Source organism: Penaeus vannamei, chromosome 32, assembly GCF_042767895.1.
Source record: "Penaeus vannamei isolate JL-2024 chromosome 32, ASM4276789v1, whole genome shotgun sequence".
In the NCBI taxonomy this organism is placed as follows: Eukaryota; Metazoa; Arthropoda; class Malacostraca; order Decapoda; family Penaeidae; genus Penaeus; species Penaeus vannamei.
This window is the reverse complement of record NC_091580.1, coordinates 13824570-13837069: the sequence shown is the minus strand read 5'-3', so window position 1 is coordinate 13837069 and position 12500 is coordinate 13824570. Positions and strand designations below refer to the sequence as shown.

At 61.1% G+C, this 12500-nt stretch overlaps 1 protein-coding gene across 1 annotated transcript in view; it reads left to right on the top strand.

Moving 5' to 3' along the window:
• The first annotated feature begins 509 nt into the window (after positions 1 to 509).
• The window catches only part of LOC138867822 (fibroin heavy chain-like), a 12867-nt gene continuing 876 nt past the window's right edge, over positions 510 to 12500 (top strand). The window contains exons 1-10 of the mRNA XM_070144633.1: positions 510 to 663; positions 1369 to 2028; positions 3025 to 3711; positions 3817 to 4050; positions 4225 to 4335; positions 6645 to 6854; positions 9285 to 9614; positions 9814 to 10044; positions 10174 to 10548; positions 12334 to 12495. Of these exons, the coding sequence (XP_070000734.1) occupies positions 510 to 663; positions 1369 to 2028; positions 3025 to 3711; positions 3817 to 4050; positions 4225 to 4335; positions 6645 to 6854; positions 9285 to 9614; positions 9814 to 10044; positions 10174 to 10548; positions 12334 to 12495 (3154 nt within the window). The remainder of the gene's footprint in view (positions 664 to 1368; positions 2029 to 3024; positions 3712 to 3816; positions 4051 to 4224; positions 4336 to 6644; positions 6855 to 9284; positions 9615 to 9813; positions 10045 to 10173; positions 10549 to 12333; positions 12496 to 12500) is intronic.

Genomic DNA, 12500 nt, shown 5'->3' with positions numbered 1-12500 from the left:
GACGAGTGTTAGGCGGTGGTGTAGGACGAGTGTCAGGCGGTGGTGTTGGACGAGTGTCAAGCGGTGGTGTAGGACGAGTGTCAGGCGGTGGTGCAGGACGAGTGTCAGGCGGTGGTGTAGGACGAGTGTCAGGCGGTGGTGTAGGACGAGTGTCAGGCGGTGGTGTAGGACGAGTGTCAGGCGGTGGTGTAGGACGAGTGTCAGGCGGTGGTGCAGGACGAGTGTCAAGCGGTAGTGCAGGACAAGTGTCAGGCGGTGGTGTAGGACGAGTGTCAGGCGGTGGTGTTGGACGAGTGTCAAGCGGTGGTGTAGAACGAGTGTCAGGTGGTGGTGTAGGACGAGTGTCAAGCGGTGGTGTAGGACGAGTGTCAGGCGGTGGTGTAGGACGAGTGTCAGGCGGTGGTGTAGGACGAGTGTCAGGCGGTGGTGTAGGACGAGTGTCAGGCGGTGGTGCAGGATGAGTGTCAGGCGGTGGTGCAGGACGAGAGTCAGGCGATGGTGTAGGACGAATGTCAGGCGGTGGTGCAGGACGAGTGTCAGGCGGTGGTGTAGGACGAGTGTCAGGCGGTGGTGTAGGACGGGTGTCAAGCGGTTGTGTAGGACGAGTGTCAGTTTGTGGTGTAGGACGAGTGTCAAGCGGTGGTGTAGGACGAGTGTCAAGCGGTGGTGTAGGACGAGTGTCAGGCGGTGGTGCAGGACGAGTGTTAGGCGGTGGTGTAGGACGAGTGTCAGGCGGTGGTGTAGGACGAGTGTCAAGCGGTGGTGTAGGACGAGTGTCAGGCGGTGGTGTAGGACGAGTGTCAGGCGGTGGTGCAGGACGAGTGTCAAGCGGTGGTGTAGGACGAGTGTCAGGCGGTGTTGCAGGACGAGTGTTAGGCGGTGGTGTAGGACGAGTGTCAGGCAGTGGTGTAGGACGAGTGTCAAGCGGTGGTGTAGGACGAGTGTCAGCCGGTGGTGTAGGACGAGTGTCAGCCGGTGGTGTTAGACGAGTGTCAAGCGGTGGTGTAGGACGAGTGTCAGTTTGTGGTGTAAGACGAGTGTCAGGCGGTGGTTTAGGACGAGTGTCAGGCGGTGGTGTTGGACTAGTGTCAGGCGGTGGTGTAGGACGAGTGTCAAGCGGTGGTGTAGGACGAGTGTCAGGCGGTGGTGTAGGACGAGTGTCAGGCGGTGGTGCAGGACGAGTGTCAAGCGGTGGTGTAGGACGAGTGTCAGGCGGTGGTGCAGGATGAGTGTCAGGCGGTGGTGCAGGATGAGAGTCAGGCGATGGTGTAGGACGAGTGTCAGGCGGTGGTGTAGGACGAGTGTCAGGCGGTGGTGCAGGACGAGTGTCAGGCGGTGGTGTAGGACGAGTGCCAGGCGGTGGTGTAGGACGAGTGTCAGGCGGTGGTGTAGGACGAGTGTCAGGCGGTGGTGTAGGACGAGTGTCAGCCTGTGGTTTAGGACGAGTGTCAGGCGGTGGTGTAGGACTAGTGTCAAGCGGTGGTGTAGGACGAGTGTCAGGCGGTGGTGTAGGACGAGTGTCAGGCGGTGTTGCAGGACGAGTGTCAGGCGGCGGTGTAAGACGAGTGTCAGGCAGTATTGCAGGACAAGTGTCAGGCGGTGTTGCAGGACGAGTGTCAGGCGGTGTTGCAGGACGAGTGTCAGGCGGTGGTGTAGGACGAGTGTCAAGCGGTGGTGTAGGACGAGTGTCAGTTTGTGGTGTAGAACGAGAGTCAGGCGGTGATGAAGGACGAGTGTCAGGCGGCGGTGTAGGACGAGTGTCAGGCAGTGTTGCAGGACAAGTGTCAGGCGGTAGTGCAGGACGAGTGTCAGGCGGCGGTGTAGGACGAGTGTCAGGCAGTGTTGCAGGACAAGTGTCAGGCGGTGGTGTAGGACGAGTGTCAGGCGGTGGTGTAGGACGAGTGTCAGGCGGTGGTGTTGGACGAGTGTCAAGCGGTGGTGTAGAACGAGTGTCAGGTGGTGGTGTAGGACGAGTGTCAAGCGGTGGTGTAGGACGAGTGTCAGGCGATAGTGTAGGACGAGTGTCAGGCGGTGGTGTAGGACGAGTGTCAGGCGGTGGTGTAGGACGAGTGTCAGGCGGTGGTGCAGGATGAGTGTCAGGCGGTGGTGCAGGACGAGAGTCAGGCGATGGTGTAGGACGAATGTCAGGCGGTGGTGCAGGACGAGTGTCAGGCGGTGGTGTAGGACGAGTGTCAGGCGGTGGTGTAGGACGAGTGTCAAGCGGTTGTGTAGGACGAGTGTCAGGCGGTGGTGTAGGACGAGTGTCAGGCGGTGGTGTAGGACGAGTGTCAAGCGGTGGTGTAGGACGAGTGTCAGGCGGTGGTGCAGGACGAGTGTTAGGCGGTGGTGTAGGACGAGTGTCAGGCGGTGGTGTAGGACGAGTGTCAAGCGGTGGTGTAGGACGAGTGTCAGGCGGTGGTGTAGGACGAGTGTCAGGCGGTGGTGCAGGACGAGTGTCAAGCGGTGGTGTAGGACGAGTGTCAGGCGGTGTTGCAGGACGAGTGTTAGGCGGTGGTGTAGGACGAGTGTCAGGCAGTGGTGTAGGACGAGTGTCAAGCGGTGGTGTAGGACGAGTGTCAGCCGGTGGTGTAGGACGAGTGTCAGCCGGTGGTGTTAGACGAGTGTCAAGCGGTGGTGTAGGACGAGTGTCAGTTTGTGGTGTAGGACGAGTGTCAGGCGGTGGTGTAGGACGAGTGTCAGGCGGTGGTGTAGGACGAGTGTCAGGCGGTGGTGTAGGACGAGTGTCAAGCGGTGGTGTAGGACGAGTGTCAGGCGGTGGTGTAGGACGAGTGTCAGGCGGTGGTGCAGGACGAGTGTCAAGCGGTGGTGTAGGACGAGTGTCAGGCGGTGGTGCAGGATGAGTGTCAGGCGGTGGTGCAGGATGAGAGTCAGGCGATGGTGCAGGACGAGTGTCAGGCGGTGGTGTAAGACGAGTGTCAGGCGGTGTTGCAGGACGAGTGTCAGGCGGTGGTGTAGGACGAGTGCCAGGCGGTGGTGTAGGATGAGTGTCAGGCGGTGGTGTAGGACGAGTGTCAGGCGGTGGTGTAGGACGAGTGTCAGCCTGTGGTTTAGGACGAGTGTCAGGCGGTGGTGTAGGACTAGTGTCAAGCGGTGGTGTAGGACGAGTGTCAGGCGGTGGCGTAGGACGAGTGTCAGGCGGTGTTGCAGGACGAGTGTCAGGCGGCGGTGTAAGACGAGTGTCAGGCAGTATTGCAGGACAAGTGTCAGGCGGTGTTGCAGGACGAGTGTCAGGCGGTGTTGCAGGACGAGTGTCAGGCGGTGGTGTAGGACGAGTGTCAAGCGGTGGTGTAGGACGAGTGTTAGTTTGTGGTGTAGGACGAGAGTCAGGCGGTGATGAAGGACGAGTGTCAGGCGGCGGTGTAGGACGAGTGTCAGGCAGTGTTGCAGGACAAGTGTCAGGCGGTAGTGCAGGACGAGTGTCAGGCGGTGTTGCAGGACTAGTGTCAGGCGGTTTTGCAGGACGAGTGTCAGGCGGTAGTGCAGGACAAGTGTCAGGCGGTAGTGCAGGACGAGTGTCAGGCGGCGGTGTAGGACGAGTGTCAGGCAGTGTTGCAGGACAAGTGTCAGGCGGTAGTGCAGGACGAGTGTCAGGCGGTGTTGCAGGACTAGTGTCAGGCGGTTTTGCAGGACGAGTGTCAGGCGGTAGTGCAGGACGAGTGTCAGGCGGCGGTGTAGGACGAGTGCCAGGCGGTGTTGCAGGACGAGTGTCAGGCGGTGTTGCAGGACGAGTGTCAGGCGGTGGTGTAGGACGAGTGTCAAGCGGTGGTGTAGGACGAGTGTCAGGCGGTGGTGTAGGACGAGTGTCAGGCGGTAGTGCAGGACGAGTGTCAGGCGGTGGTGTAGGACGAGTGTCAGGCAGTGTTGCAGGACAAGTGTCAGGCGGTAGTGCAGGACGAGTGTCAGGCGGCGGTGTAGGACGAGTGCAAGGCGGTTTTGCAGGACTAGTGTCAGGCGGTGTTGCAGGACGAGTGTCAGGCGGTGGTGTAGGACGAGTGTCAGGCGGTGGTGTAGGACGAGTGTCAGGCGGTGGTGCAGGACGAGTGTCAGGCGGTGGTGTAGGACGAGTGTCAGGCGGTGGTGCAGGACGAGTGTCAGGCGGTGGTGCAGGACGAGTGTCAGGCGGTGGTGCAGGACGAGTGTCAGGCGGTGGTGTAGGACGAGTCTCAGGCGGTAGTGTAGGACGAGTGTCCGTTTGTGGTGCAGGACGAGTGTTAGGCGGTGGTGCAGGGCGAGTGTCAGGCGGCGGTGTAGGACGAGTGTCAGGCGGTGTTGCAGGACTAGTGTCAGGCGGTGGTGTAGGACGAGTGTCAGGCGGTGGTGCAGGATGAGTGTCAGGCGGTGGTGTAGGACGAGTGTCAGGCGGTGGTGTAGGACGAGTGTCAGGCGGTGGTGTAGGACGAGTGTCAGGCGGTGGTGTAGGACGAGTGTCAGGCGATGGTGCAGGATGAGTGTCAGGCGGTGGTGCAGGACTAGTGTCAGACGGTGGTGTAGGACGAGTGTCAGTCGGTGGTACAGGATGAGTGTCAGTTTGTGGTGTAGGACGAGTGTCAGGCGGTGGTGTAGGACGAGTGTCAGGCGGTGGTGTAGGACGAGTGTCAGGCGGTGGTGTAGGACGAGTGTCAGGCGGTGGTGCAGGACGAGTGTCAGGCGGTGGTGTAGGACGAGTGTCAAGCGGTGGTGTAGGATGAGTGTCAGGCGGTGGTGTAGGACGAGTGTCAGGCGGCGGTGTAGGACGAGTGTCAGCCGGTGGTGTAGGATGAGTGTCAGGCGGTGGTGTAGGACGAGTGTCAGGCGGCGGTGTAGGACGAGTGTCAGGCGGTTGTGTAGGACGAGTGTCAGGCGGCGGTGTAGGACGAGTGTCAGGCGGTGGTGCAGGACGAGTGTCAGGCGGTGGTGTAGGACGAGTGTCAGGCGGTGGTGTAGGACGAGTGTCAGGCGGTGTTGCAGGACGAGTGTCAGGCGGTGGTGTAGGACGAGTGTCAGGCGGTGGTGTAGGACAAGTGTCAGGCGGTGGTGTAGGACGAGTGTCAGGCGGCGGTGTAGGACGAGTGTCAGGCGATGGTGTAGGACGAGTGTCAGTTTGTGGTGTAGGACGAGTGTCAGGCGGTGGTGTAGGACGAGTGTCAGGCGGCGGTGTAGGACGTGTCAGGCGGCGATGTAGGACGAGTGTCAGGTGGTGGTGTAGGACGAGTGTCAAGCGGTGGTGTAGGACGAGTGTCAGGCGATAGTGTAGGACGAGTGTCAGGCGGTGGTGTAGGACGAGTGTCAGGCGGTGGTGTAGGACGAGTGTCAGGCGGTGGTGCAGGATGAGTGTCAGGCGGTGTTGCAGGACGAGAGTCAGGCGATGGTGTAGGACTAGTGTCAGGCGGTGGTGTAGGACGAGTGTCAGGCGGTGGTGCAGGACGAGTGTCAGGCGATGGTGTAGGACGAGTGTCAGGTGGTGGTGCAGGACGAGTGTCAAGCGGTGGTGTAGGACGAGTGTCAGTTTGTGGTGTAGGACGAGTGTCAGTTTGTGGTGTAGGACGAGTGTCAAGCGGTGGTGTAGGACGAGTGTCAGGCGGTGGTGCAGGACGAGTGTCAGGCGGTGGTGTAGGACGAGTGTCAGGCGGTGGTGTAGGACGAGTGTCAGGCGGTGGTGCAGGACGAGTGTCAGGCGGTGGTGTAGGACGAGTGTCAGGCGGTGGTGTAGGACGAGTGTCAGGCGGTGGTGCAGGACGAGTTTTAGGCGGTGGTGTAGGACGAGTGTCAGGCGGTGGTGCAGGACGAGTGTCAGGCGGTGGTGTAGGACGAGTGTCAGGCGGTGGTGTAGGACGTGTGTCAAGCGGTGGTGTAGGACGAGTCTCAGGCGGTGGTGTAGGACGAGTGTCAGGCGGTGGTGCAGGACGAGTGTCAAGCGGTGGTGTAGGACGAGTGTCAGGCGGTGGTGCAGGACGAGTTTTAGGCGGTGGTGTAGGACGAGTGTCAGGCGGTGGTGCAGGACGAGTGTCAGGCGGTGGTGTAGGACGAGTGTCAGGCGGTGGTGTAGGACGTGTGTCAAGCGGTGGTGTAGGACGAGTCTCAGGCGGTGGTGTAGGACGAGTGTCAGGCGGTGGTGCAGGACGAGTGTCAAGCGGTGGTGTAGGACGAGTGTCAGGCGGTGTTGCAGGACGAGTGTTAGGCGGTGGTGTAGGACGAGTGTCAGTTTGTGGTGTTGGACGAGTGTCAAGCGGTGGTGTAGGACGAGTGTCAGGCGGTGTTGCAGGACGAGTGTCAGCCGGTGGTGTAGGACGAGTGTCAGTTTGTGGTGTAGGACGAGTGTCAGGCGGTGGTGTAGGACGAGTGTCAGGCGGCGGTGTAGGACGAGTGTCAGGCGGTGGTGTAGGACGAGTGTCAGGCGGTGGTGTAGGACGAGTGTCAGGCGGTGGTGTAGGACGAGTGTCAGGCGGCGGTGTAGGACGTGTCAGGCGGTGGTGCAGGACGAGTGTCAGGCGGCGATGTAGGACGAGTGTCAGGTGGTGGTGTAGGACGAGTGTCAAGCGGTGGTGTAGGACGAGTGTCAGGCGATAGTGTAGGACGAGTGTCAGGCGGTGGTGTAGGACGAGTGTCAGTTTGTGGTGTAGGACGAGTGTCAGGCGGTGGTGCAGGACGAGTGTCAGGCGATGGTGTAGGACGAGTGTCAGGTGGTGGTGCAGGACGAGTGTCAAGCGGTGGTGTAAGACGAGTGTCAGTTTGTGGTGTAGGACGAGTGTCAGGCGGTGGTGTAGGACGAGTGTCAAGCGGTGGTATAGGGCGAGTGTCAGGCGGTGGTGTAGGACGAGTGTCAGGCGGTGGTGTAGGACGAGTGTCAGGCGGTGGTGCAGGACGAGTTTTAGGCGGTGGTGTAGGACGAGTGTCAAGCGGTGGTGTAGGACGAGTTTTAGGCGGTGGTGTAGGACGAGTGTCAGGCGGTGGTGTAGGACGAGTGTCAGGCGGTGGTGTAGGACGAGTGTCAGGCGGCGGTGTAGGACGAGTGTCAGGCGGCGATGTAGGACGAGTGTCAGGTGGTGGTGTAGGACGAGTGTCAAGCGGTGGTGTAGGACGAGTGTCAGGCGATAGTGTAGGACGAGTGTCAGGCGGTGGTGCAGGACGAGTTTTAGGCGGTGGTGTAGGACGAGTGTCAGGCGGTGGTGTAGGACGAGTTTTAGGCGGTGGTGTAGGACGAGTGTCAGGCGGTGGTGTAGGACGAGTGTCAGGCGGTGGTGTAGGACGAGTGTCAGGCGGCGGTGTAGGACGAGTGTCAGGCGGCGATGTAGGACGAGTGTCAGGTGGTGGTGTAGGACGAGTGTCAAGCGGTGGTGTAGGACGAGTGTCAGGCGATAGTGTAGGACGAGTGTCAGGCGGTGGTGTAGGACGAGTGTCAGGCGGTGGTGTAGGACGAGTGTCAAGCGGTGGTGTAGGACGAGTGTCAGGCGGTGGTGTAGGACGAGTGTCAGGCGGTGGTGTAGGACGAGTGTCAAGCGGTGGTGTAGGACGAGTGTCAGGCGGTGTTGCAGGACGAGTGTTAGGCGGTGGTGTAGGACGAGTGTCAGGCGGTGGTGTTGGACGAGTGTCAAGCGGTGGTGTAGGACGAGTGTCAGGCGGTGGTGTAGGACGAGTTTCAAGCGGTGGTGTTGGACGAGTGTCAAGCGGTGGTGTAGGACGAGTGTCAGGTGGTGGTGTAGGACGAGTGTCAGGCGGTGGTGTAGGACGAGTGTCAAGCGGTGGTGTAGGACGAGTGTCAGGCGGTGGTGTAGGACGAGTGTCAGGCGGTGGTGTAGGACGAGTGTCAAGCGGTGGTGTAGGACGAGTGTCAGGCGGTGGTGTAGGACGAGTGTCAGGCGGTGGTGTAGGACGAGTGTCAAGCGGTGGTGTAGGACGAGTGTCAGGCGGTGTTGCAGGACGAGTGTTAGGCGGTGGTGTAGGACGAGTGTCAGGCGGTGGTGTTGGACGAGTGTCAAGCGATGGTGTAGGACGAGTGTCAGGCGGTGGTGTAGGACGAGTTTCAAGCGGTGGTGTTGGACGAGTGTCAAGCGGTGGTGTAGGACGAGTGTCAGGTGGTGGTGTAGGACGAGTGTCAGGCGGTGGTGTAGGACGAGTGTCAGGCGATGGTGTAGGACGAGTGTCAGGCGGTGGTGTAGGACGAGTGTCAGGCGGTGGTGTAGGACGAGTGTCAGGCGGTGGTGTAGGATGAGTGTCAGGCGGTGGTGCAGGACGAGAGTCAGGCGATGGTGTAGGACGAGTGTCAGTTTGTGGTGCAGGACGAGTGTCAGGCGGTGGTGTAGGACGAGTATCAGGTGGTGGTGTAGGACGAGTGTCAGGCGGTGGTGCAGGACGAGTGTCAGGCGGTGGTGTAGGACGAGTGTCAGGCGGTGGTGTAGGACGAGTGTCAGGCGGTGGTGTAGGACGAGTGTCAGGCGGTGGTGCAGGACGAGTGTTAGGCGGTGGTGTAGGACGAGTGTCAGGCGGTGGTGTAGGACGAGTGTCAAGCGGTGGTGTAGGACGAGTGTCAGGCGGTGGTGTAGGACGAGTGTCAGGCGGTGGTGTAGGACGAGTGTCAAGCGGTGGTGTAGGACGAGTGTCAGGCGGTGGTGCAGGACGAGTGTTAGGCGGTGGTGTAGGACGAGTGTCAGGCGGTGGTGTAGGACGAGTGTCAGGCGGTGGTGTAGGACGAGTGTCAGGCGGTGGTGTAGGACGAGTGTCAGGCGGTGGTGCAGGATGAGTGTCAGGCGGTTGTGCAGGACTAGTGTCAGGCGGTGGTCTAGGACGAGTGTCAGTCGGTGGTGCAGGATGAGTGTCAGTTTGTGGTGTAGGACGAGTGTCAGGCGGTGTTGCAGGACGAGTGTCAAGCGGTGGTGCAGGACGAGTGTCAGGCGGTGGTGTAGGACGAGTGTCAGGCGGTGGTGCAGGACGAGTGTCAAGCGGTGGTGTAGGACGAGTGTCAGGCGGTGGTGCAGGATGAGTGTCAGGCGGTGGTGCAGGACGAGTCTCAGGCGGCGGTGTAGGACGAGTGTCAGGCGGTGGTGTAGGACGAGTGTCAGGCGGTGTTGCAGGACGAGTGTCAGGCGGTGTTGCAGGATGAGTGTCAGTTTGCGGTGTAGGACGAGTGTCAGGCGGTGGTGTAGGACGAGTGTCAGGCGGTGGTGTAGGACGAGTGTCAGCCTGTGGTGTAGGACGAGTGTCAGGCGGTGGTGTAGGACGAGTGTCAAGCGGTGGTGTAGGACGAGTGTCAGGCGGTGGTGTAGGATGAGTGTCAGGCGGAGGTGCAGGACGAGTGTCAGGCGGCGGTGTAGGACGAGTGTCAGGCAGTGTTGCAGGACAAGTGTCAGGCGGTGTTGCAGGACGAGTGTCAGGCGGCGGTGTAGGACGAGTGCCAGGCGGTGTTGCAGGACTAGTGTCAGGCGGTGTTGCAGGACGAGTGTCAGGCGGTGGTGCAGGACGAGTGTCAGGCGGTGGTGTAGGACGAGTGTCAGGCAGTGTTGCAGGACAAGTGTCAGGCGGTAGGGCAGGACGAGTGTCAGGCGGCGGTGTAGGACGAGTGCCAGGCGGTGTTGCAGGACTAGTGTCCGGTGGTGTTGCAGGACGAGTGTCAGCCTGTGGTTGCAGGACGAGTGTCAGGCGGTGGTGTAGGACGAGTGTCAGGCGGTGGTGTAGGACGAGTGTCAGGCGGTGGTGTAGGACGAGTGTCAGGCGGTGGTGCAGGACGAGTGTCAGACGGCGGTGTAGGACGAGTGTCAGGCGGCGGTGTAGGACGAGTGCCAGGCGGTGTTGCAGGACTAGTGTCAGGCGGTGTTGCAGGACGAGTGTCAGGCGGTGGTGCAGGACGAGTGTCAGGCGGTGGTGTAGGACGAGTGTCAGGCAGTGTTGCAGGACAAGTGTCAGGCGGTAGGGCAGGACGAGTGTCAGGCGGCGGTGTAGGACGAGTGCCAGGCGGTGTTGCAGGACTAGTGTCCGGTGGTGTTGCAGGACGAGTGTCAGCCTGTGGTGCAGGACGAGTGTCAGGCGGTGGTGTAGGACGAGTGTCAGGCGGTGGTGTAGGACGAGTGTCAGCCTGTGGTGTAGGACGAGTGTCAGGCGGTGGTGTAGGACGAGTGTCAAGCGGTGGCGTAGGACGAGTGTCAGGCGGTGGTGTAGGATGAGTGTCAGGCGGAGGTGCAGGACGAGTGTCAGGTGGCGGTGTAGGACGAGTGTCAGGCAGTGTTGCAGGACAAGTGTCAGGCGGTGTTGCAGGACGAGTGTCAGGCGGCGGTGTAGGACGAGTGCCAGGCGGTGTTGCAGGACTAGTGTCAGGCGGTGTTGCAGGACGAGTGTCAGGCGGTGGTGCAGGACGAGTGTTAGGCGGTGGTGTAGGACGAGTGTCAGGCAGTGTTGCAGGACAAGTGTCAGGCGGTAGGGCAGGACGAGTGTCAGGCGGCGGTGTAGGACGAGTGCCAGGCGGTGTTGCAGGACTAGTGTCCGGTGGTGTTGCAGGACGAGTGTCAGCCTGTGGTGCAGGACGAGTGTCAGGCGGTGGTGTAGGACGAGTGTCAGGCGGTGGTGTAGGACGAGTGTCAGGCGGTGGTGTAGGACGAGTGTCAGGCGGTGGTGCAGGACGAGTGTCAGACGGCGGTGTAGGACGAGTGTCAGGCGGCGGTGTAGGACGAGTGTCAGGCGGTGGTGTAGGACGAGTGTCAGGCGGTGGTGCAGGACGAGTCTCAGGCGGTGGTGCAGGACGAGTGTCAGGCGGTAGTGTAGGACGAGTGTCCGTTTGTGGTGCAGGACGAGTGTCAGGCGGTGGTGTAGGACGAGTGTCAGGCGGTGGTGTAGGACGAGTGTCAGGCGGTGGTGCAGGACGAGTGTCAGGCGATGGTGTAGGACGAGTGTCAGGCGGTGTTGCAGGACGAGTGTCAGGCGGTAGTGTAGGACGAGTGTCAGTTCGTGGTGTAGGACGAGTGTCAGGCGGTGGTGTAGGACGAGTGTCAGTCGGTGGTGCAGGACGAGTGTCAGGCGGTGGTGTAGGACGAGTGTCAGGCGATGGTGCAGGGCGAGTGTCAAGCGGTAGTGTAGGACGAGTGTCAGTTTGTGGTGCAGGACGAGTGTCAGGCGGTGGTGCAGGACGAGTGTCAGGCGGTGGTGCAGGACGAGTGTCAGGCGGTGGTGCAGGACGAGTGTCTGGCGGCGGTGTAGGACGAGTGTTAGGCGGTGGTGCAGGACTAGTGTCAGGCGGTGGTGTAGGACGAGTGTCAGGCGGTGGTGCAGGATGAGTGTCAGTTTGTGGTGTAGGACGAGTGTCAGGCGGTGGTGTAGGACGAGTGTCAGGCGGTGGTGTAGGACGAGTGTCAGGCGGTGGTGTAGGACGAGTGTCAGGTGGTGGTGCAGGATGAGTGTCAGGCGGTGGTGCAGGACTAGTGTCAGGCGGTGGTGTAGGACGAGTGTCAGTCGGTGGTGCAGGATGAGTGTCAGTTTGTGGTGTAGGACGAGTGTCAGGCGGTGGTGTAGGACGAGTGTCAGGCGGTGGTGTAGGACGAGTGTCAGGCGGTGGTGTAGGACGAGTGTCAGGCGGTGGTGTAGGACGAGTGTCAAGCGGTGGTGTAGGACGAGTGTCAGGCGGTGGTGTAGGATGAGTGTCAGGCGGTGGTGTAGGACGAGTGTCAGGCGGTGGTGCAGGACGAGTGTCAGGCGGTGGTGCAGGACGAGTGTCAGGCGGCGGTGTAGGACGAGTGTCAGGCGGTGGTGTAGGACGAGTGTCAGGCGGTGGTGTAGGACCAGTGTCAGGTGGTGTTGCAGGACGAGTGTCAGGCGGCGGTGTAGGACGAGTGTCAGGCGGCGGTGTAGGACGAGTGTCAGGCGATGGTGTAGGACGAGTGTCAAGCGGTGGTGTAGGACGAGTGTCAGGCGGTGGTGTAGGACGAATGTCAGGCGGTGGTGTAGGACGAGTGTCAGGCGGTGGTGTAGGACGAGTGTCAGGCGGTGGTGTAGGACGAGTGTCAGGCGGTGGTGTAGGACGAGTGTCAGGCGGTGGTGTAGGACGAGTGTCAGGCGGTGGTGTAGGACGAGTGTCAGTTTGTGGTGTAAGACGAGTGTCAGGCGGTGTTGCAGGACGAGTGTTAGGCGGTGGTGTAGGACGAGTGTCAGGCGGTGGTGTAGGACGAGTGTCAGGCGGTGGTGTAGGACGAGTGTCAGCCGGTGTTGCAGGACGAGTGTCAGGCGGTGGTGTAGGACGAGTGTCAGGCGGTGATGTAGGACGAGTGTCAGCCGGTGGTGTAGGACGAGTGTCAGGCGGTGGTGTAGGACGAGTGTCAGGCGATGGTTTAGGACGAGTGTCAGGCGGTGTTGCAGGACGAGTGTCAGACGGCGGTGTAGGACCAGTATCAGGCGGTGGTGTAGGACGAGTGTCAGGTGGTGGTGCAGGACGAGTGTCAGGCGGTGTTGCAGGACGAGTGTCAGGCGGTGTTGCAGGACGAGTGTCAGACGGCGGTGTAGGACGAGTATCAGGCGGTGGTGCG